Source organism: Sinohyriopsis cumingii, chromosome 7 (genome assembly GCF_028554795.1).
Source record: "Sinohyriopsis cumingii isolate HCF-2022 chromosome 7, ASM2855479v2, whole genome shotgun sequence".
In the NCBI taxonomy this organism is placed as follows: domain Eukaryota; kingdom Metazoa; phylum Mollusca; class Bivalvia; order Unionida; family Unionidae; genus Sinohyriopsis; species Sinohyriopsis cumingii.
In genome coordinates, this window is record NC_142967.1 from 138,985,627 (window position 1) to 139,011,902 (window position 26,276).

The 26,276-nt window shown below is 35.9% G+C and overlaps 1 protein-coding gene across 1 annotated transcript; it reads left to right on the forward strand.

The window, feature by feature from the left end:
• Positions 1-6,440: 6,440 nt before the first annotated feature.
• LOC149796236 (ras-related and estrogen-regulated growth inhibitor-like) lies at positions 6,441-21,637 on the forward strand. The gene is made up of 4 exons (XM_089966192.1): positions 6,441-7,757; positions 15,824-15,880; positions 17,486-17,559; positions 20,312-21,637. Exons 1-4 carry the CDS (start codon positions 7,685-7,687, stop codon positions 20,771-20,773), a joined length of 666 nt encoding a protein of 221 aa, XP_089822318.1. The 5' UTR covers positions 6,441-7,684; the 3' UTR covers positions 20,774-21,637.
• The last annotated feature ends 4,639 nt before the right edge of the window (positions 21,638-26,276 follow it).

Genomic DNA, 26,276 nt, shown 5'->3' on the forward strand with positions numbered 1-26,276 from the left:
AGCGGTGCTTACAACTATTATCATCTGAAAAGAAAATCAACTGGGTCCTCTCCCCCCCCCCCCACCTCAGCAATGCTGACTATTTTATGGCAAACATAACCAGAGCAAAGTTGATGGCTCGCCATTGCAAATCCGGTTCTGTATTAAAAATTACCTCATTTGAAACGCAGCTGTGCCTTTTTAAGCAACAACAATAACCCTTTTGTTGCCACTGTAATCCTACGTTAGGAGTCCTATGGGAGAGGCAATCAAAAGAATTAACCCCTTTTTTTTACTGTAATCGTACTCGCTGGAACACCAGGGAAGGCATTCAAAAGTAATAGCTCCTTTTTTATAACTCTACTCTCAGTGGTTCTGGGGGATGCAGTCAATTCACCCATTACGGACGTTTTGCCACTAAATAGACCGGTTCATTACCAATTTATTGAATTTTCACTAAGCGATTGAAGAGTGTCCAGAGATTGTGAACCTGTGGATGGATGCATCCCGAAGTGTCATGGTGTAAACGTTTTGTAGATATTTTATGGCAGTTCATTATGAGGTAGTCAGCGTGACACGTAAGCATGACTATTAATGTATGGACATGACTTGCAATAAATTGGTACAATGCGATGGTTTAACCTCTCTAGTTTGGGGGTTATGGGTGAATTATAATTAGAGTCCGTTCGGATAACGGTGAGACAGATAGAAATAAACTATGTTAACGTATGATCAAGTAGAGGAAACGACAAAGTAGAGACAATCCTAAGACAATTTGTGCCATTGGAAATAGGTGTCATAAAATGAAATTGTCCAGGAATTATTTTTAATAAATACGGAGTAGAGATAATTATTCTGACTTCGATGGGTGTGTTAAATTTGTGTCCATTAGAGAAAGTTAATCCTGGCTGACTAAGCTAAACGAGAGGATATGTTTCCTAGACGAAATTTAGTTTTAAGTAATTTCCTTGCGAAATTCGGAAGTCTAAGTGTTTCTGCCCGAAATGAAGTCTGACGGATTCCGAGGAAATTAACAAATAATGTTCCTCGCCAAATAAATAGTCCAAGCGACGGAGCACTGAAAGAATTTGAGAAACCAGGAACCAGAGAGAGAGAGAGAGAGAGAGAGAGAAAGTCTCGAAAAGACACATATGTATGTCTCTGTTGGACACAACATGAATTAATATAAGTTTGCAATGATTAGTTGAATTTATCCGTTTTAAATTCATACCTGAAATTTTCTTTGAGTTCAGAAGTCAATCGTGCATTCATGGTCTTGAATATTATAAGATTCGAGCATTGCAATATTTCATTGATATGAATATGCTCGGATTTAGTGGTTTGTAAGCAACATAAATCATATACTATAGGAATTTCATGCATTACTCCGATACGAATTGTGAGAATTAATTTATCTGTCCTAAATGATATTTAACATGTATGCTAAGAATTGATTTTACTATGTCTATGTCAATGAATTGCTAGTTAGCAAGGTAAGTAGTTAAGACAAAGCGTGAAGTCCATTAATTCACTTGTTTAATTAATTTGTGTATTCTCTTAACCGTGAAACCTGACGGATGTCAATCGACATCGTTCAGCTAGTAATTTATAGCCCAAAGTGGGATAAGAGTTATATTTATGGCATGGCTCCAGTAGGAATGTGGCTAGATGTTAAACGAAGAGACATTACTATTATAAGTGTGTGTGTGTGTATGTGTGTGTGTGCCAGGTTGCGAACTGACTACATTAGCTCAGTTCTGTTTAATTACGATAAGACTATATCAGATATTATTTGATCCCAGGAGAAGAAAAACCTGACAAATATTAAGGTTGCGTATTATATTGATTTGAAGGGGAAAAATAGCTCCATACCTATGCTACATAATGGGAAGGAGTGCAGACTACAACCAATACACAGATAATGACCCGATGAGATGGAGAGAGAGACAGACAGACAAAAACAGAGACAGATAGACATACTGAGAGAGACAAAGACAGAGATAGAAGGAAAAGAAATACATCAACGCTGACCTATCACCAACGGTTATTTGGAAAAGACCGGAAGCTTCCAGGTTATGCTAACATGCCGGCATTTTGAGTTCGATCGTTCCCTCGCTTCTATCATGAAACTTGTTTAATCGATATAACAGAACGGCTAATTGCATTTCGCATAATTTTGTTATTTTATTTCTAAGAGAATGTGTATCATTAAAATGTCTTGTTCAATTTCATTTTGTTTATGTAATTGATTAAATGATTATATTTTAAATGCTGGGGTTCTTGTTATTCTAGTATATATCTCTGCTCAGATTTCTGTCTTTTATATCCATTAATTTCATATTTTATGTTATTAATTACTCGATCATATCGATAACGATAACCAAAGCACCATAACATGTGGGGATCGTATCACCTTACCCCTTTTATGTGTACCTGGCAAGGAGAGAAAAGGGCGATCACCGCTTTCTATTCCATTAGAATATATCCATGTATAGACAACTACACGTATATACCTTGTTGGGACGTTTTGAGAGATCAGAAATGAAGGAGATTTTAGCTACTGCGTGGGTCTAGCTACCCACCACACACACCTTTGGGATCAAATGCCCCTTTCACGAAACCGAAACTGATGCGTATCTCGAAACATTTTTTATCTGATCTTACGTATTCAGAACAAAATGGCTTCATCGTTTCAAAAGATACTCTTCTTTGCTAATTTGAAGACAGTCAACCTGTTAAAGATTTGCATCTGTAACATGGAATGGTGTACAGCCTCTGGAAATTCGTCCACGTCCTAATAGCTAATTCTAAATAGAAATAATACTTTTTTTTGACAATACCGTACAAGGTTACAAAAGCCAGAAATGGAAAACAGGAATAAAAAGCAGAGGTATAAAAACATTTTGTTTGTTAATGAACTCAGCATTGCAGTCAGGAGTTTGGTGGTGGTTTTTGTTTTTTAAATCGTTGTTAGCAGACCTAGGAGTTGTTCGTCACCACTTAAAAACAACCCATATTTTCTTACATTGCTGGCAGCAACGGAAAACAACTGTACACAGATTCAGTGGAAGACGACCCATTCAGTAGATACAGTAGATCCGTTTGTACGGTGTATACATAACTGAAGCCGCGCTCGCTTCTCCTTGGCTTTTGCCCATTTCATATTATTTAATTGAAGTGCAAAAAGGTACAATGTTCAATACCATGCTTAATATACGTCAATCACTATACAGTATATCAAACAATGTATCAAACAGCTGACATCTTTAATATCACTTCAGCTCTAACCTGCCATCTGAACGAAGGCAATAGGTCAAAAGAACCACATAATACTTATCAGTGATACATGCTATTAGCAGACAGACGTATCTGAACAAAATGTCTGACACCCAAATGCAAGCGTTGTTGGTTGGGTTTTAAAGGTACTTTTACTACATTAATGGGTGTATCATGCCGATGAAATCTGAGCTAAGCGCTTTTCCGTTGGATTAGGAGTTCGCCGCTCTATCGACTGAGTTGCGACGGCTCCGAGAGCTATAGGTAATTACTAAATCATTAAACATAGTCTGGTAATTGGGAATACGTCCATGCAGAGAAAAGCCAAACCTCCTTTACTGTCTTCCCGTAGGATAGTTTTGCAGACCAGGATTTGTAGTAATTCTTAATTCAGCCAAGGCGAAAAAAAAATGTTCCTAATCCTTAAAGCATTGATTAAATTTAGGACCTTAATTGCAGCTCTAGGCCGTTCATTTACTGGCGAAATATTCTAAAAGTATTCCAAAGAACGCGATTTCGAAAAACAATCAAGTTACATCTTTCATTTAAAGTGGAAATAAGCATAAGGAAGAAAACAGTCTTTCACCAAATCGAATATTGAAGTAACTTTCCAAATGTACCAATGCAAGTGACTCGTTAAATACCCCAGCTGTTCAGGCATGCATTAACTACATGTGAATGGATATGATATACATCCCACAAATAAAATCAGATTTTATTTATACAGCAAAAAATTAAAAGAAAACGATAATAAATGGATATTATTAACAAACTAACTTTCTCCTAATATAGTCATCGATTCATTTGATTCAAATGAGTTACCTAAGGATAGAAAATATTTCATAAACTTACTGCTTGAGCCCATCACCGGAAGTGCTCCGATTGAAGAGGAATCTGAAGTTTGCATTATATAAACAATTACAAAGCAACTCTTACTAAGGTTCACTGAGGGTGTAAGGCACACAAGGTCTTCTTCAATTCCATTTTAAAACTGATCTATCTTGACAGCTTAGAGGAAGTCGGGGCCGTTACTGTCAATGCAGTACAGCGTTCTGCTTCCGAAAATGTTTTATGGGCGTAATCTTTAGACAACTAAGCTTGATTAGTGTAGGTGGTACTTTAGGTACATGACGGGAAAAAGGTGTCAAATGTTGAATGATATGTACCCTTTAGTACATACGAAATAGAAACAAGTACAAAATTAAAAAGAGACAAATATGTACATTCATTCATGTACACAGCTAACGAGGGAGGTAGGTATGAATGTATTTGTGTAGTCGGAGGTTTGTTTTATTTGTATTACTCCCTTTTGAATAATGATACCGATGTCTAAAGGATATTCGACCTCGGTGTCATAGAGAATATAGAGATGTGAAATTTGTGGATGGAATAAATGGAGATCTGAGCAAAGGTATAGAACAAAACAACACGAGCCCCCGTATACAGATTATAACAATTTAATCAATTAGAAAAACAAAATCTAAATCGTACAAGACAAATCGTAAGATACACCTCTACTAGAAAATAAATTTACTCACAGTCCACAAATACAATTAGCAGTTCTGTTTACTTAGATGCGGCAAATTTTCATCACGAATCGAGTGAGCGTTTCCAACTTAATTGCCCAGCATGTCTACATAATCTGATATCCTCTTCTTTGAAACCTTTACTCCTTGCAAAAATTAATATTAATTTGCGAATAGATGTGAATCTTTCCCTAGTTGAGGTAGAGTAGAATTATTTCTAGGCAAAGGTTTTAGTCACCTGCATTTGACATGATTTTGAAATTAAAACGTTGCCGTTATTCAAATCAAGACATGTATTATATAAACCAACTTTTGCAAAAATATTCCTGTGGTAAAAGGAAATAAAATGAAATCACTTGTTAACTTACACGATTACAAACCCTGAACTATTTAATCATCCATTTAAAATGCGAACGGAACGCATTTTAAGCTATGCAGAACGACGAAAAACGAACTATAAACGTCGATGGTAAACAGTGCTTGCCGTAAGCATCAAACGCTGAACCATCAACGATGACCAGTGAATGCTAAACGACAAACGATAAACCATAAATTCTGCTGGAGTTACTTTGTTTAGCTATCATAACCTTTGCAAGTGCAATTTCAAACACATTGTAAAAGGCACATAAACGAAAAAGTGCATGACGTTAGAAACGCGCAGAACGATGAGATCATAAACGGTGCATGATGAGACTATGAACGGTATACAAACAACGGAAGGTATATGACGGGATAATTGATTAAAACGCTAATACATTTAAATAATTTCATATGCATGTAATATGCATTTTGGAGTACTTAAAATGGTTTTGGGTTTTGTAATAGGTAAATCTGTTCAAACATTGCATCAGTATATCTTAATGGATCATATTCCCCATCATTGAAAAGGAAGGGAGTTTTGAGAATCTATTTCGTTAACAAAACTACAAGTATACCTGGAACGTATAAACCGACGTCAATTGAAGGTCATGACAACGACGATTTTCACTTTGATGTTCAGACATGTGTAAATTACACAGTACTAGATTACTGGTAAGTTCACCTGTAAATGAATTAGACGATGCTAGATCACCTGTGAGAATGCTCTTATGTTGGCATGACCTGCTGACGTTATACCCTTACAGTGCCAAAGTGATTTATATTTCGTGCTCATTCTTTATATGAGGGTCTATCGCAAGGTCCCATCTATATTAGTTGGTAACCTTTGAGGAAACCCAACCCTCCCATATCCGTGCTCATTCGAGGTACTTTCTTATCGTGTCTGTTTAATATTTATGACATTTACGGTATATTTACATCTCTACTGACATATATGCATTCAAAGAAATGGGATGGTCTTGTCTCTGAGTAGAAACTTGGAAAATAAAACTTGCTGCGCGAAAAGCCATCTTTAGGTCGATGTCTGTAAGATGACATATGACATAGAACTGTCTCTGGCAAAAAAAGGTTACACTACAGTGTAAGCGTACATGTTCCAAGTAGACCCGTTCCTAATACTACTGGTCGGTGCGTATGGATGTTTGACGATATATAACCCGTCTTCTGATTAGTCTATTTCACCGATACACTGCATAGGTATAAACACATGTTGATAGGTAGGTAGACTGGCAGGTATATTAATAGGTAGGTGGATAATAATATACGTTGGTTTGGAGGCGGTTATCTGTGCGTGGAAAGCTCCCCGCTAAAAAGGAAATTCAATTTATTGCTTTTAGGTACAATGAAAGAAAGTTATATATTTAAAAGTTGTTGATGCTTTTGTTGATATATGGAATACAATCGATAAGACATAATCAAGTCCCGAGTGTTCTGTATTAACAGAATGACGCCAAGTAAATATTTATTCCATCTCTGAGATATATGTCTCTCTGAGTTTCATAATGTGTGACTTCTCGGCATTGTTCGAGGATAAAGTTGATCTTCGCTAAGGTTCTGTAGAGGGATTTATCTTCGCCTGCTGACAACTTTGTACGAGAGCTTTGATTCGGTGTCCGACTTCGAACAACCTGTTAAAAGAAGATAACGAGAAACAGAGACGGGACCGTTGTTGAGTTAAAGTGCGGTGATACACGCATGACCCTGTAACCAAGTCCCAAACTTCATAGGTTTCCTTGTAGTAAATTTATCACAGTTTTAATTCTTTTTAGAACACATCATGACAGCTTGTAGTGAAGTTTGAGAGATAAGTCGCCCCCACTGCGAGAGCGATTCACAGCTAGTGAGACGGGGCCTTGTTTAATATGTGTGTAATGATACGAAACACAGCAGAGCGTTCGGTAAAGCTGGAGGTAATGGACACTCTAAAAACCTATGAACTTATCTCTGTAGATCTGAATGAAGAAAAGATGTTTTGTGTGTTCAGTATGGCACGCACTGTGAACCGCTACACTTCTGTTGACTTCATTAGCAGCTGAACTAATGTTTCGAGTACGTTTAACTTGATTCCGGGATGTAAACTGTTGGGTCAACTGATCGCGTCGCACTGGATTGTTTTTAGTTACATACAAAAGCCCTATTATAAGTTTAACATTTATGGAAAATTGCAAAGGAAAGGAGTTTTGAAAATCTTGCTATTGATAGGACTAGTCTAAATATAGTTCTGATGATTTTATTTATCGATGTAAGGAAAAGTACTAGTAATTGATAGTGTTTGCTAGTGGTCACATACATGCATGTCACCTGCAACCGAATATGTTATAGATGTGAAATATATTTTTCGAATCCTTTAAATTCATAGCAGATAAAAAGTGGATGCAGTGACGGAAGTTCCCTATATCTGAATTTTGTGTAATACATGTCGGGCATAAAGTAATGGAGTGGGTATAGCTGGAGTGTATGTGTGTTCGTATTGTATTGGATTTCGTTTTCGTTTTACTTATTTATTTCGTTCATCAACATTGACGATGTCCTCAACCGGCAAGAAGGGATCTGACAGCAAAATAGTAGTCCTTGGAAAAGCAGGAGTAGGTAAATCCGGTAAGTACCTGTACGATTTTTCTTTCATGATCACAGTCAAGTTGTAGACATATTTTCCCACTATCCGTTTTATAAAACGACCGAAGCGAACAGGTCGGATAAACTTTCCAGACACAATGTCGTTTTGTAACAATTATATTAACGTTGATTTCATAAATATTTAAAGCTTATGCTTAACTGTGTTTATAAGCTACACCTGTTGAAAAAGCAAATAGAATCAAAATAAATACAACATGTATTCGCTGTCTAATCTTTCTCATCGTACATTAATATAACTGCATTCGATAGATGATCATCCTATATGTGCAACAAACATGTATTCGGTAGCCGATAATTAGCTACATGCAATAAACCTGTATTCAATAGCCGATCATTAGCTACATTTAATAAACCTGTATTCGATAGCAGATCATTAGCTTTTTGCAATAAACCTATATTCAATAGCCGATCATTAGCTATATGCAATAAACATGTATTCGAAAGCCGATCATTAGCTACATTCAATAAACCTGTATTCAATAGCCGATCATTAGCTACATTCAATAAACCTGTATTCGATAGCCGATCATTAGCTATATGCAATAAACCTATATTCGACAGTCGATCATTAGCTACATGCAATAAACCTGTATTCGATAGCCGATCATTAGCTACATGCAATAAACCTGTATTCAATAGCCGATTATTAGCTACATTCAATAAACCTGTATTCGAGAGCCGATCATTAGCTACATTCAATAAACATGTATTCGATAGCCGATCATTAGCTACATGCAATAAACCTGTATTCTATAGCCGATCATTAGCTGCATGCAATAAACCTGTATTCGATGGCGGATCATTCTCTATGTCCAGTAAACATGTAGTCGATGTGTGGACACTCTCAAAATACAATACATCTGTATACGATGAGCTAGCTATCACGATGTAAGTACAATAAACGTGTATTTGATGGGAACCCAATACATCTGGCCAGCATATAAATATACAACAAATGAGAGTCATAATGCTTGTATGTACACGTAATGTGATAATACTGGAAACAAACAGCTCTGAATGGTGATCTAAGCTTAAAACGTGACATAAATAAGAAAATTTGTTGTTGTTGTTGTTGTTGTGGGGTTTAACGCCATTTTTCAGCACACGATAGGCTATACATGGCGGCCAGTATTAATGGTGGAGGAAGAACCCGGGAAAGCCCCGGAAAGAACCACCGACCCTCGAGAAGCTACTGGCAAGCTTTCTCACATACCCACATTGGCTGAATCTTAGACTCGAACCGCCGCAGACAGAGGTGAGATGGCAGTGATCCGTAACGAAGAGCGCTTTAGACCACTCGGCCACTCGGGGCCCCTAAATAAGAAAAAAATAAAATGAAAATTAACTACTATTGAAACAGCATATTTATTATTCAATAAACTACTTGCAATATGCAAATATTCTCTTTTACTTACATTGTTTCCAAAATTGTATTGCATGTGTACTGACAAAAGTTCGATAGCATCTCTCTCTCTCTCTCCATTGCATCGGTATATCCCTGGTATCTCCTAATTGCGTAATGCATTGTTGCGCATTTGATGTATGATTCGTTAGAGATAATGGGTGACAGATTTATTTTAAAAAATAGGATTCTTTTGGTTTATGTCTGGTATTTAACAACACGTCAACGAGTTAATTGGACTAAATTGACTTGCCCAGACACATAACGTCAGCCGTCTCTTCCCTGTGTGGGCAATCGAACTCTTTGCGAGTCTGGCACACCAACTACTGAGCTACCGCTAATGATTTTAGTACAGCTGCTGCTACGACTACTGCTGCAACTAATACTACCACTACTACTGCAGGTGATGATTATAACGCGTATAAGCTAAAATCATATGTACTTGCTACTACTGAAATCTGTCTTTAACTACATTGCACAGAGAGCTTCCTCTCCATGCACACAATCTAGCGCGTATCATAAATTTCATTCAACACAAGGTCCGCCTTATCTGCTCATGGGAAAACATTTGATTCAACAGTGTTCAGAATGCATATACAATGGCTTACGTATGGCCTGTACATTATTCCATTGTTGTATTAATTACATTTAAATAAATCACTATGGTAACAGTTCACGTTGATTACAATTGAAACTTAAAAATGTTTTCAGCACTGGTTGAGGAACCAATGCATGAATATTATTGAAACATATAGATCAGTGGTTCCCGATCTTTTTCGGGCCACCGCCCCCATGGTTGTCTTCAGCGCCCCTCCTACCTTGCCCCGTACAAAACATTATCCAGCATTAGCGCCACCTCGGTAATCCAACCGCCCCCAAGGGGGTGGTACCGACCACTTTGGGAACCACTGATATAGATTAAAAGCCTAATTCAAAGACATTCCCCACGTTTCCTGATCACAGAACATCCATACTAGAACATCAAAGTCAGGCAGATCATGACTGGAATCGATGCTACTTGCACGCTTTAATTAATAAATGTCGGGTCAAAATATGGAACTATACCACTTCCAACACATCAACGTCCATATTTACATCGGATTTAACGCCTGCCCAACATCGCAGTGAGTGAAATTAAGTTGCCAGTCAACACGTACCAAAAATGAGATTTAAGGTCATAAATTCGTTTGCATCAGTACGTCAATGAGTAAAGATTTTATTTCGTGTGAAAATTTTAGACTCCTTTATTTGCTTCTGTAGAAATAAACGTGCTTCTCCGAATGAAAGTGAACAAGAGATTGACAGGAAATGCTATTGGCCAGTGTGCTTAAATTGACTGGAATGGCTATTGGTCAAGGTGTTGAGGTTGATGGGAAATGCTGTTGGTCTGGCCACTTAAATGTACTGGAAATGCTATTGGTCAAGGTGCTAAGGTTGAAGGGAAATGCTATTCGTCGGGACACATAGATTGACTGGAAATGCTATTGGTCAAGGTGCTTAGGTTGATGGGAAATGCTATTGGTCGGGGCACTTAGATTGTCTGGAAATGCTATTGGTCAAGGTGCTAAGGACGACAGGAAATGCTATTGGTCAAGGTGCTAAGGACGACAGGAAATGCTATTGGTCAAAGTGCTAAGGACGACAGGAAATGCTATTGGTCAGGGTGCTTAGACTGTCAGGAATTAACGCTGCTCAGTGTGCTACATTCACCTAACATCGTCTTGATCCTCTTACACCAAGCGATCATATATGTGATGATCGGATTTAGAGATTGATAGTTTACAAGATTCAGGGTGTGAATCGACTGTTAGATAAAGGATGATAACATCCAACAGGGAGTAGTAGTGCATGACATTAAATTTAACAGCTTAAAGGAAATGCGACGTGGAAGCCCAGCACCCCATCAGTTTCTCGTGGAGGATAATCTAGCTCAATTTGAGAGCGTAAAAGATCTAATAGTTAAAATCCATTCTCATCTGCTTATGCGCACATTTTCTTTGAAAATACATATGCTAACGTTTTTGAAAGCCTACACACAGGACTTAACTCCAGCAGAAGCAAAATTGTTTATGGTTTATCTTTCATCGTTTGTCGTTTACGGTCCGGTGATGGTTACTTATGACAAGCAGAATTTTGCATATATCGTTTATCATTCGCTTTTGGTTCCTAATTCGTTGTTTTCTTTTCTTTTTTTTTTTTTTTTTGTTTTGCTCAGGACATAATGTCCGCCCATTTACAATGGGGTACATAAACGTTTCAGGGTTACATGGCTAATGAAGAAAATTGAACATAGCCTTCGGAATATGTTTGGGAAGGTAAAGAAAAAGTGTGCTGATCAAAGAAAGATATCTGATCTGTTTTAAACGTTTTTAAAGGTGGTAGTCATTTTTTTTAAAATTTAAATTTAGCGAAGATAAATTCTTCTGACATGATTCCTAAAGAACTGTATCTTATTCGGGTCATTTAACCAGGAAATTCTTTCGCCGATACCTACATAGTCCTATTTACTGATCTACATATTTCCACAGTACCTACATTCCTAATCTACCAACCTGCCTACCAGCTTGTCAACATTCATTTATTTAAATAATCTGTTTGTCTGTCTATTTATCTGTCAGTATTCCGAATATATATATATATATATATATATATATATATATATATATATATATATATATATTCACACTGTTTCTTCTTAACCCGAAGTTCTTGACAGTATCTGTTACAATATCATATATTGCTTTGCTCACCGTATCTAACCTTTGAGCATCTATTACACTGTTCATGATGTTATCAGTTTCGAGAACAAAGGATACGATGTACATCAAACAGTTGTCTCCTAAATTTGAAAAGCTATTAACTTAACAAAAACTTCTAGCGGTAAGCAGGTAATTTGGAAAAGGATCAGCTTTATATCTCTGCATGATAGCATTGATGCAGTTCTTGTTAAAACAATCGTTTGCAGTGCATTGTCGTATGAGAGAGGGACCGATAACGCAGGCCTAGAAAAACTGTTTCAAGAGACGGTGATATAGGAAGAATATTATTTTTAAAGCTTTATTGCACATAGACCAAAAGATCTTATGTAATGGGCTTTTGTCCATCGTTTGACGTCCGTCCGCACGTCCATTAACTCAAGTTTGTAATCACTACTACTCTTCAAGTACTTGGAGGATCGCCTTGAAACTTTACACACATATTCATTCCTTGGTCTAATTGGTTATAAATGAAAATGCTGCTGCTCGGATATCAAATATGGCCGCCACAGAGGCTATCTTGAAAATCGTTTTACCACGTCTCCTCCTGAATGAATGGTGTTATCAACATTGGGTTTTCATTTAATGTCTCCTTATGATGTCGCGATTGTTATCGCGTTTGTTATCGCGACTTCTCCTGAATGTATGGTCAGCCATAGCAGCATGTGTTTTTCACTAAGAGACTTCTTATGGTCTCTAGTTTTTCCTCAATGAAAAAACTAGAGCCGATCCGACAGGCAATATGGCGACCACGGCAGATATCTTGAAATGTTTCTTATCATTATTCCTCCTCAATGGATGGTCGTATTAACATGGAGTTTTCACTTAAATATGTCTTATGGTGCTGATATGGTAGCAAACAAATCTGACATCTATCATGTCCGCCGCGCCAGCCGTCTTGAAAATGTTATCACAACACTACTTGAACAGAAAGTCATAGTGACGTGGGAGTTTCACTAGAAGACCTATGATGTCCAGCTAATTTGAAAATCTTGTTATTGCTAAAAAAATATCAGAAATGGTTTCAACACTCAAAAGTTAAAAGAAATAATTGCTCTTATCTTAAATTCATGGAAATTCTTTTCGACTGTACAGCGGCAGTCCTGTAAGGACACAAGTTTTCTTTCTGAAAACTTGTTATGTTATCCTTACATATTAGAACAGGTTTTTGCATGGCAAAAGGGCAGTAACTTATATGTACTGCTTCATATGTTTCATCTGTGTCTTTCGATATCTACAAAGCATACGTGTCAGTTTACAAATCTACATTAAAATACCCCCGAAATTGCTCATTTGGTTATTATTTAGTTTATTAATCATAACACTATACTGGTTTTAATTATCGATTACGAACTTTGAAACTTAAATAATTTTCACTTTAGAGGGAGAATTTCAAATGAACCAAACATTAAAGTCAGTAAAATATTCTGATTTGTAATAATTAGTGACAATGGCACATATAGTGTAATAAATCATGCACCAAGCATTTGAGTAGTTTTGTGTTTCTTGTCACTCGCATTTTTTCTATCGATTAAGGGGAGGTATTTATCTGAGGTTATCTTAGCTCTACATGGCCTAGACTATTTTACTGAATCGAAAGTCCTTAACACCAGTAATATTGTCAGTGGCTTGTAGTGCAAGGACAATCTCAGCTATTGCAATATATAATGAGATAACTCAGCTATTGCAATAAATATTGAGACAAACTCAGTTATTGCAATAAATATTGAGACAAATTCAGCTATTGGAATAATATTGAGACAAACTCAGCTATTGTAATATGTAATGAGATAACTCGGCTATTGCAATACATATTGAGACAAACTCAGAGAGAGAGAGAGAGAGAGAGAGGGAGAGAGAGTCAAATTCAGATATTGCAATATATATATATATATATATATATATATATATATATATATATATATATATATATATATATATATATATATATATTGAGTCAATCATACATATAAATCCTGCTATTTGCACAAAATTTATATTGGACGGGGTTATTATATTTTTTGGTTATACAGAGGTTAGATACCCATTCGGGAAAATTTGACGCATTGCAGTGGATCAGTTCAAAATCAGATAGTTTTCATTTTACGATCCTGTGCTAATAGAGGAGTGTGACTTTATGTTTGTGAATCGAGATTGAATTTATTTATGTTATTAGAGCCAAGAGTGGTAAACATGTTTTCTAGCTTTATGTATGGTACAATAGCATATATTGCTTTGCTCACCATATCCAACCTTTAAGCATCAAATACAATGTACATGATACCATCGATGATCAGTTTCGAGAACGAAGGATAGGATCTACGCCAAACAGTTGTCTCCTTAATTTGAAAATCTATTAACTCACAACAACTTCTAGCTGAAAAAGATCAGCTGGATGTCTCTGCATGATAGCACAGATACACATTTTTGTTAAAACAACCGTTTGCCATGTCTTGTCATATAAGAGAATGGGGGCGATAACGCACGCCTAGATAAAATGTTTAGAGAGACGGAAATATAGGATAAATAGTATTTTTATAGCTCTATTGCGCATAGACCAGAAGGGCTTATGGGATGGCTTCTTGTCCATCGTCCGACGTCTGTCCGTACGTTCGTTAGCACAAGTTTGTTACCACTACTATTCGTAAACTACTTGAAGGATTGTCTTGTAAATTTACACTCATTCATCCCTTGGTCTAATTGGATCTAAAGGAAAATGCTGCTGCTCGTATAGCCAATATGGCCCCTACGGCAGACATCTTGCAAATTTTGTTATTGATACTGCCCCTGAATGGATGATCGTATTAACATGGAGTTTTCACTTTAAGATTTCTTATAATGCTGAAACTAAAGTTCTGAACATCAATAATATTGCTACTGGCTTGTAGTGCAAAAACAGGTTCAGCTATTACATTATATATTGAAACCATCTCGGCTATTTCAATATATATATATATATATATATATATATATATATATATATATATATATATATATATATATATATATATATATATATATATATATATATATATATATATATATATATATATAAAGAGAGAGGCTCAGCTTTTCCAATATATATTGAGTCAATGATACATATAAGTACTGCTATTTGTACAAAATTGAAATTTGTGCGGGCTAGTATTTTTAATGTTATACGGAGGTTAGATTCCCTATGGGAAAAATGTGACGCATTGTAGTAGATCAGTTCAAAATCAGACTGTCTCCATTTTACCAGCCTGTGATAAGAGTGTTACTTTATGTTTGAGAAAATCGAGAACAGTTCGATGCCATGGATCCATTGATGTACACGATCCTCTCAATATTCTAAATGCTGATTGATATTAACAGCATCACAAAGTCGAAATAAATTTTGTTACATAAACTACACGAGCAGCTATCTCAGGAATAACAGAGGAGTAAATTATATAATATTTAAATGGGCAACGCAAGTCCATGAAAGATTTTGTTGTTGCAGTCATTGTTGTTATTGTTCTTGTTATTGTCAACGATGATGATGGTGACGACGACAAAGACGACGATGATGATCTTGCAAATTTTTAAGCCTACTTTAGTCAGTTGTCAAGGGGGAAAATAATGTGCTTGATTGTCAATTTGATCCAAAGAGTTCAGGTTTGAGTGGTCAACCCTCAACTCCACTTATATACGTACGCTCACACTTCATACATCCAAAACTATGGTACCCGAGGCAGGTATTGCATCAACTGTGCATTTTATTTATGATTAATGTTTCTTACACAAAACCAACGAGATTTTCTGCAAATCTAAGTTATGATCTTAAGAAGAAATAGTGTAACCTTCTCATTTATGATACTGATTTTCAAATTTTCTTTCATTCGTTTCAGCCCTGGTTGTTCGATTCCTGACACGACGTTTCATCTGGGAATATGACCCAACCCTAGGTATGTTTTTTACAGTGCTCTTGCCACAATGGCCAATGTCCTTCTTTTAAAGCCCAGAGTGTTTATTTTTATAGTATTCAAAACAAGTTGCTATCATTGCCAGGGCCACTCATTAATTCATCTAACGGGCTGATTATCTTTTTATTACGGTCTCACAAACTAGTTTAACTACACCTAATTAACGTTTATCTTTTCTCTGCGTATATGTTAGAGAAATTTAAATCAGATGTATAGACAAGAAGACATAGCGTGCTTCTTGAACTCTGCTCCTCATTTGCCCTCACTAGCGTTGATGTGTTTTTCCCACGCTTATATATGTAAAAACGCCAGGTAAGTTAGTAATTAAGTAAGAAAGTAAGGAAGTAAGGAAGCAATCATGCATGTATGTATGTATGTATGTATGTATGTATGTATGTATGTATGTATGTATGTATGTATGTATGTATGTTAGTGTGTGCGTATGTATGTATGTATGTATGTATGTATGTATGTATGTATGTATGTATGTATGTATGTGTTGTGTGTGTGTGTGTGTATGTATGTATGTATGTATGTATGTATGTATTTTACGACTCTTGGGTCTTAAGAAAGTAACAGAAAATAGGAAATCCGTCAAGTTCTGAAAATTCAACAAATAATTTATTTCCCTATAATACGAAGTTAAAATTAAAAAGAGCTTACATTATTGTGAATTTAATCCCAAATACTCAAAACGTTTGATCAAAAGTCCAAACTTAATGAAGTTCTAACTGAATGAAAGTGGTGTTTCAATTAAATTCCAGTATTGAATGTGTTGATCTGTGTAGAGTCTCGAAAGTGCCAGTGGCATGAATTGTGAGGATGTGCTAACAGTATTTTGATGTATCAAAATAATCCAATATGTTGTTTTCTGACTTCACTTTAATTCCAGATTAATGTATCAGCCCAAGAATATTATTGAGTACATTGTAATTCCAATGAATAATTAAAAAATTAATCCACCCAAATCACAACTGAGCACAATAATAATAATAATGATTCTGCTTCAGATATTTGAGGCAAGAATGTGCAATATTTTTAGATAAACAAGGTTATGTACCCTTCTACTTGACCTAAGTCGTATTTACCATTTTCTGAAAACACTGTCACTTAATGGAATTTTCAGTTCTAAAAGATTCTAATGTCAGAATCTATACCTTCTTTTAACTCAAATTCAGGTAAACATATTTGCATTAATAATGATATGAATATTTAATCTACACTCATAGTGAAAATTTTAGCTATGTATTATGTAGTTTACAAAATAAATGTTACATGATGAACTTGATTTTGGACAAGGTCAAATAAAAGCTATAGATATACATAACATACAGCCATGAAGAAAGCCAACAAATAATACAAATTATATGTACATAACAGTATGTATGTATGTATGCATGCATGCATGTATGTATGTATGTATGTATGTATGTATGTATGTATGTATGTATGTATGTATGTATGTATGTGTGTGTGTGTGTGTGTGTGTGTATGTATGTATGTATGTATGTATGTATGTATGTATGTATGTAGTTTTATATAAGCAGTTGGAAAGATACATTTGTATAATACTTACCCTTATTTCAGAGTGTACATACAAACATCATACAACAATTGATGAGGAATCTGTTAACATGGAAATCCTGGACACAGCGGGTCAGGTAAACATTTTTATCACCGAGCATCGCTTTATCAGGACGTGCTTGTGTGTGCTTAATTATTTGTGATTCTTCCATCCACATCCGAGATTCCATATTTCAGTCTAACTTTTGAAGCATTACTTAGAGATGTCGCGGAGTTAAATGTGATTTTGGGTCAGAAAGATGGCGCCGGTTGAGACACTGTAGGATGCATGCATTTGAAGCTTTTAAATCGAGTCAGATACTTGGACTTTGTGCATATGGCATTATAAGATGATTGCGCCATAACGGTCATTTGTTTTATTTGGTATCTACATACTCCGGATCGTTATTAAATCAAGTTCATCAGAATATCCTATTAAAAATGTTGTTGCCAAAATTTGGCCCAGAAGCATAGACTCTTATCGCAGTTTACATGATGTGCCTATAGGAAAATCCAGACCTACAGATATATATATATATATATATATATATATATATATATATATATATATATATATATATATATATATATATATATATATATATATATATATATATATATATATATATATATACATATATATATACATATATATATATATATATATATATATATATATATATATATATATATATATATATATATATATATATATATATATATATATATATAAGGTATTATTAATTGAAGCATAAAATTTAAGTGCACTTGTAATGACAACTCAAACTTTCCACTTGCACACATTTTATTCAGTCAAAACGAATGTCATCATAAAGGAATTGTTTACCATTTTAAATGCAATATATTTAAGATATTTGCAATACCGATGTCAAATTTTACCATTTCAAATTTGTCTTAGAGATTAGCAGAGAATATAAAACGTTAAATGCTGGATGATTTTGGGCCAGAAAGAGAAAATACAGACAGTGGAGGAGACATAATTCAGGACAACATTTAAAACGTTTGGAGCAGTTATATTTCTTGTTTGGTCGATTGTTGGTTTTTAACGGCAGAGTCAACATATCATTGGCTTGCCCGGATCGGCTGTCTCTATTTACTTGGGAAAGGCACTTAGCTCTCATTTCTTAGGTTTGATAGAGAGCCAATAATGTATTAAAAGCACTGATACAAGCAGCAACGCAAACAAGAATAAATGAGAGTTAATTACTTTCCCAATGACACACAGAGACAGCCGAGCGCTAAACCCCGTCAAGTATCGAACCCGTGACCGTTAGATTACGAATGTGACGCTCTACCAACGAACCTATTTCAGTTCTGTGTTATATTATTAGATCAAATGACGCATTGATTTGTTTTTACATTTGTATTCTATGAAGAAACGTTTAGCAATAGAATGTACGAGTTTGCCAGACAATATTCAAAAGACTGTACAAGCTTGCCAGGCAATACCCTCATGTACCACATTATTGTCTGCTCTTTCAGGGACATTTCACTCTATCCATCTGTCTATCTAATGCCATTGTTACGAATCTAGCTTGTGAACTATGTAACGAAAAGAAAACGAAACCGACAATTTTAAGTAAAATCAACAAACAATCTAATTTTTACAATACAAAGTGAATATTCAAGAGCCACACTGTTGTGAATTAAATTCCAAATAATCTTAAAATCCTATCACAAGTCCAAAGATATGGATGTTTCGAATGAATTCCAATGGTCTTGACTGTCCAGTTATAATGCAATTATGCAATCCATAATGTTTTTGTACCAGTTCACAATAATTCATAGTCGTGTATGTAAGTCGAAAAGTGAATGAACACTTTAGTAATTCCAGTGAATCTTTTAAGTAAATAATTTCCTTCGAAATACATCTGATCACAACTATAAACTATGATAAAATGGATTCCCACAGACTGACTTAAAACAGGAACGAATAATTTGTTTATAAATCCCCGTTTATACACGTTTTCACTTGTCATAGACGTGAATCATTCCAACAGAAAATTACTTTGTAATTGTAAAGGAGACTGATCCTAGAATGTTCCGAACTCAAATGCTATGAAAACATTCTATTTACAACTTACAGTCGTCGACAAATGTTAGCTATGCAAGTAGAATATTTACATTTTCTAAAGTACAGCTTACAATCATGGACAAAAGATAAACTTACAGTTATATTTTCTTAACACCATAGTAATCAAAACATTTGGCAAACGTTGCACGTTACATATCTCATAGTTCATTACCGTCTCACGGCATGAGACACACGAAGTGAGATTGCAAAATTATCAACAGCTGCTGTAAGCCTAAACGATTCGAAAAAACTTTCGGAAAAATTACAAGTACGCATAGTACACGAAAAACTACCACAGGGTAGGCAAATTCATAACTTAGGAAATTTAGATTCGGATCTAACTCTGATATGTTTGGCAGTAGGTTAGGGACCAGCCCGCACAAAAGTAGGAAAATGATCTTAAATTTGAAATGAATGTAATTACAACGCTTGAGTGAAAGGTCACAGCCTTGGTGGAAGGAAGACAGACAGAGGCATGTGAGGGCGCCTTTACTTTATGCGGCTTGTTCTGGCGTAGGAATATCGGTCAAGTGCATTAACTAAATAGCGCGCAAACGTTTGCAAAATAACGTGCCGTGCATGCCAATATGCGATAAACGACTAAAATCCAATGAACGAACGAACAGACTGGGCTGAAAATAAATGGAGTGTCCTTAAAAATTATTACCATTCCTCTGATTACAGGGCAAGATAAACAAACATAATTATCGATATATGATAAACCGTTCTGCAATCGATTATATTTCTTCTTTCAGGAGTGGACAATTCAGAGAGAAGGCCATGTGAGATGGGCTGATGGATTCGTTATGGTTTATGCAATAAGCGATAGACAGAGTTTTGAAGAAATCTCTAATATCAAACAAAACCTGGACGACATTAAAAAGACAAATTCAATGTGTGTGCTTGTAGGCAATAAAACTGACCTCTGCCACGAAAGAAAGGTCAGCTATATGGAAGGACAAAACTTAGCTACGGATATGTCATGCGCATTCTATGAAACTTCCGCTTCCGATGGGGGCGAGGAAATATCTGAATTTTTTCATGAACTTCACAGAGAGATAAAACGGAGGAAGCAAGTGGAAGCTAAACCCAGACGAAGAAGTTCAGCTCATCAAGTTAGAAATGTTTTGAATAAAATGTTCAAGTCGCCTGGTAACAAACAGCAAATGAGCCCTACATCTCCAACAGGGAAGCAACAAGTGTCCGTTCCACCTTAATGTAATACTTTTGCCATAACAATGGAAACTGAATGTGCATACAGTTAGATTTGTCAGTACGCAAGTGCTTACGGAATGTCTATCATAAGATATGAAATGTAAATGCAATATCAAAATTTCGCAAGATAGCTCAAAAAAGTACTAAGGTGACACAGCCGAATTTGTCATGAGCGACAAACTCTTATCAGAATACAAAGGCGTACTAATAACAAGGAAGACCTCTCAAAGAGCTCTGACGTTTTTAATAGGAAAACGGTGAGACGGACGGACTGATATTTGATAATAAAAATGGGGATAACATTGAAAATTTTCATCAGACATTACCCTCTATTTTCAGAATAGAATATCTAGTCGTGCTAAGAAAGCTTACCAATTTGTATTACAATTTTTAAAGGGTTCAGGAGGTATTAAGTAAAGAAAATTGTCACGCACGGACGGACGGACAAGCTGATTCCAACATACTCCACCACCATCTTTTGAGGGTGGGATGGGGTATAAATAATACCCCTTCACAATATAAAAAAAATGAATGGCGTTATATTGATCTCTGGCTTGTCTAATCAGTGCAAGAGTGATATGCCGACACAAGGCAAATCTTATGAGACAAAAGAATATATAATTTGATATACCTATTTAAAATATTCGTATATTATTGAAAGTCTTTTATTGAAATTACATCCATAACATCGTTGTGCTGGCAATCGAAGTTGCTGCGTTGATCTAATGATATATCTAATAATATGACATTAATATTACATTTTTATATTACATTGTGTGTAAGCGTGTACGTATTCGAATGGATGGATGTGAATTGGAAAAAAAAATTATATTCAAGATTGTTTCAGATTAAAGCACTGCAATACACGCATCTTGTTTCTATTACTTGTACTTTTGGCTCCTACGCTAGTGCTGTATATTTGTACAACACATATAATGACCTTAGGGCGTGGTTTGAAGCCAGCATCAGAAATTGCTGCCAGCCCGCCGGTCCGATGCCAGCTATTTTCACCTCAGGCTGGCGCAACAACAAAAATGTCATTCTCTTTTTAATTTTAAGGTATTTTGTGCAGATTTATTCAATAGGTATTTTTAACTGGATTAAATGAAATAATAAAAACCATGGATGCCTTTGATCCATTTATTCCAATTCACTGCTGGAACTCTATTTCATGGAGACATAGTTTCATGGACACGTGTAATTTGATATCTTAGCGTCATCTTTGTAGGCTGGGTCTAGTTCTGATGCTGACATTTATGAAATGGATGGGGATTCTCATTTCGGCTGTGACTATGAAATGTCAATGGATGGGATCCTCATTTCAGTTGTGACAATGAAAGGTCAATGGATGGGAATCCCCATTTCGGTTGTGAAAATGAAAGGTCATTGGATGGGGATTCTCATTTCGGTTATGACAATGATTCAGACTGGTCATCAGTGGCAACATCATATTCTGGTTCCCAGCTTCTAGATGAGGTATATATGGATTTCAATATGCACAGTTAACAGTATTTTTCTGATCAATAAATTATTGCCATGCTATTCTGAATTTAGTTGCGTTTAACAAATTCGATATTTTATATAAATATCTTATTTTGTAGTTTTCTTTATGTGTCTATTTTTCATTATTTTTATAACTTTATTGAGAGCTGGTGTTCATATCTGCCTCACAGGGGCTCGTATCGTTGCTTACAACTTACCCGTTATACATGTACTATATAATAACTAGAAGGGAGGACACTTCTCTCCTTTCTCGCGCGCCCCATTTAAGACTAAACGCTGTTATTTCAAGCTACGTTTTGCGTAGCGTAATAAATTTGGTACCGATGTATTAGGCGCCGTAGCGGACAAAAGCTGGCACAATCAGAACGTTGACGTTGAAATTATAATGTCATATGTTCAGAATTCCAATTTCACGTGTTGTATCAAAAATTCTTGTCCTTAACGTTCCATTTTCTAGCTCGATATTTTATACTGTATCTGTTGAATTACACAGCGGTGTTTGGACGTTTGGTTGTGCTTGTCAGAATTGTTATTTTTATATGGTGAAATGATGTGTTTATGTTAAAAGTAACATTACACAATGTACACTTTAACAATTCAAAATAATACTGAGTATTAAGATACATCGTTAGTTTATTCAATTATGAGGCGCCATTACATTTCATGCATTTGCAATTTGCAGTTTGAAAGTTACCATTCACAGGTCGATAATTACTATGAATTTCTTCGCTAGAGGTCACTCTCGTGAACGGACCGTGTTATTTTTAAACAAGAAGGCTGCTTATCTTTGCTGTGAAATTCAATAGATGAAATCTAAATACTCGCCATATGAAATGGAACTTTCATCACAAATAGTTACATACAAAGTGTGAATTAGGGAATCTCGACATATGATATTGAAATTTCAACCACCGCTGTGTAATTCAAAATATACACCGTAAAACGTCGACATAGGAAATAGAACTTTAAACCACTTTTGTATGATTCAACATATAAAATATAAAATCTCGATCTAGAAAATGGAACTTTAAGGACATGCACTTTGATCCAACATGTGATATTGGATTTCTCGATATACGACATAAAAATTTCAACTGCAACTTTCTCATTGGACCAGATTTTGTCCGCTACGGCGCCTCATACGATGTTTAGCTCAGGCATTCGACTTTATTTGCGTATCCAAAGTTTGGCTTACTATCATACCTTTAAGGAATACCACACCATTTTTCCACGCTACTGCTCGACATTTTAAGTTGGCCAATGAGAAGGTAGTATTCCATTCAGCGCGTTGCTCTGAGGATTTCTAACTTAGCTTTGAACGTTTTTCAGTCATTTCGCTATGATGTCTGCAGTGTCACTGTTTATAGTGATGTCTAGCACTGGCGCATCAGGCCGCAGACATGTAGCATGACGTATCACCCAGTCACATTTTAATAACCTCTTAATGCTGAGCGTTAGGCTAGGTAGCTGTTTTTACCATTTATATGTCTTTAGTTTGACCCCGCCGGGGCCGGATGAAGAGAAGCCTTTTGTAAAAGCAAGTTGTTGCGACTTATCCAATGGATTGCAAGCTATCACAGCACCAGAATGATTTCGTAATTTTAGTTGTTTCTGAAAATACTTCAAGAATGTTTAATTCCAAAGATTTATCCCTTAGACACAAAAACTAACAGAGCGGTCGGTTTAATTATTTCTACGTGACGTGTACATTCTCAAGATAAAAAGATGAGAATGCCACGAAAGACAATGGTGCTTAATAGCAATAACCAGTGCTTAATAGCAATAGCCAATGCTTAATAGTGTTACAAGCCAAGGGTTCTTACTTGACCTAGCGGTTGTCAAACCCTGGCGCGATTCTCGCTAGAAGTCATAAATTTACCCCAACTTTCCAAAGACTTCCATACAACTTCAGTTGTAAATTAGAAAGCCCGACGTGTCCATTCTATACCTAAATTTTACTCTAATTATTGAAAGACCACAGATAAAACAAACTGCCAAATATCTATCAACCGCACATCTGCATGGTTTATCTTCATCAGGTTTCCGTACCGCCAGCCGTTCACGCCTTAGAAAATATACGGGTATCCCCTAACACTGGGATCTATTTCAACTCCGCCACCTTAGGCCAGTTAATGTATGCTTTCCAGGCACATTTCGCCAATATCACTGCACCATGGTTGCCCCATGGCGGCATAAACGGTATCTGCCAAGTCCCTTCTTATTTATTCCTTTGTGTAATTTACCGGTTTCCTACCGTAAATACTGCCACCGCAGTCACACCACCAATGTACACCAATAGATTTTAATATGGACTATCTTACCCAGGGACATTCATTCGGTTTTGGCCTGAATTCACTACTAGTGAACCATGGCATCATGGAAACTCTCTAACACTTTCACTCCGTGACGTTTGCTCCTAGTAATTGGCTAATTATTTCGGGCTAAGGATATTTCCGTTGCGCCGAATCCCAATAATCACACAAATCTAAGAATTCCTTAAAACGGGGCGCTATAACCAAATGCGCATACTCCAAATTTATTACAATAGCAATAGCCAACGCATTTGTCACATTGCAGAAGAGATGAACGAGATGTTGCAAATCAAGAATGGAAGCCTTTGGTCCTTTTGACATGGAGTTAACATAGGTTCACCAACGAGGTCATCCGCATCAACCAAGAACGATTCCATACCCAATCGTCCCAACAATCAAATTCTCGGATTGCTCAGGGACCATTCCACAATAGCGCTCCGCAGTTTGGAATTTTCCAAAACTTATGCAAGGGCGACATCCGAATCATTATATTTCTGATATTTTCGCCGAGAATAAATTGCTTCTTTTTGATAGCATTAAATGAAAATGGCACGTTACATGTAACGCATCATTACAGTTAATATAGTTATTGCTGAGAACGTCGTACATTTCGTGCCATTACAACAGAGAAACTAATATCACGGACCGCTGACTCTTTCATCAAGTTTAAATGCGTCCCTAGCTTTACTCAGTGCATACAGGTATGTTATTGATTCTGTCCACGAATTGTTGTTTGTAAAAGCCATTGAACAGTAAGACCACTTGCAACAATGCTAATATCAACAGCTAATATAGAATTTCACCTCAGAAATATTTTTCGTGTAATTGAACACCTTGCGATATATAAATTAGGATAACTCAATACTTTGTGATGAAAAGGATTATTTACATGAAATATTGACAGATTAAGGTCTATAAACCCTTTAAGGTCCAATGTTGACATATGAAGGTCTATAAACCCTATAAGGCCCAATATTGACAGATTAAGGTCTATAAACCCTACAAGGCCCAATGCTGACAGATGAAGGTCTATAAACCCTATAAGGCCCAATATTGACAGATTAAGGTCTATAAACCCTACAAGGCCCAATGCTGACAGATGAAGGTCTATAAACCCTATAAGGCCCAATATTGACAGATTAAGGTCTATAAACCCTACAAGGCCCAATGCTGACAGATGAAGGTCTATAAACCCTATAAGGCTGTCACAGAATTGTAACCGAGTGGGTTTTTGGACTAAATGAACAAGCCAAACACAATGTGGGAAAGATGGAAATTTATGAATGAATTAATAATGATAAATATATGATGTAAAAATACAATTGAAAATAAACAAAACAAATATTAAATAAAATGAAGTGCAGATCCAAGAACCCTCATGGACTGCACATACCCCTTAAACAGTATTTTGTTCAACAAGATATTCACAAAATCTCGAACAAAATTATAAAGATTCAAAAATAATCTTACACAAGATTCAAAATACTCTTGACACACCTAAAGATTCAAAATAATCTTGATACAACTTAAGATTCAAAATAATCTTTGACACACCCAAAGATTCAAAATAATCTTTGAAACAACTTAAGATTCAAAATAATCTTTGACAACTTAAGGTTCACAATAATCTTTGACACAGCAAAGATTCACAATAATCTTATCACGACTAAGATTCACAATAATTTTATCG

Bases quoted from the DNA above. Each gene is read 5' to 3' on its own strand.
- LOC149796236 (XM_089966192.1), top strand. From the start codon at position 7,685: ATGTCCTCAACCGGCAAGAAGGGATCTGACAGCAAAATAGTAGTCCTT. The intron at 15,881-17,485 runs GTATGTTTTTTA...CCCTTATTTCAG, and splicing joins GGAATATGACCCAACCCTAG to AGTGTACATACAAACATCAT. The intron at 17,560-20,311 runs GTAAACATTTTT...TTCTTCTTTCAG, and splicing joins TCCTGGACACAGCGGGTCAG to GAGTGGACAATTCAGAGAGA.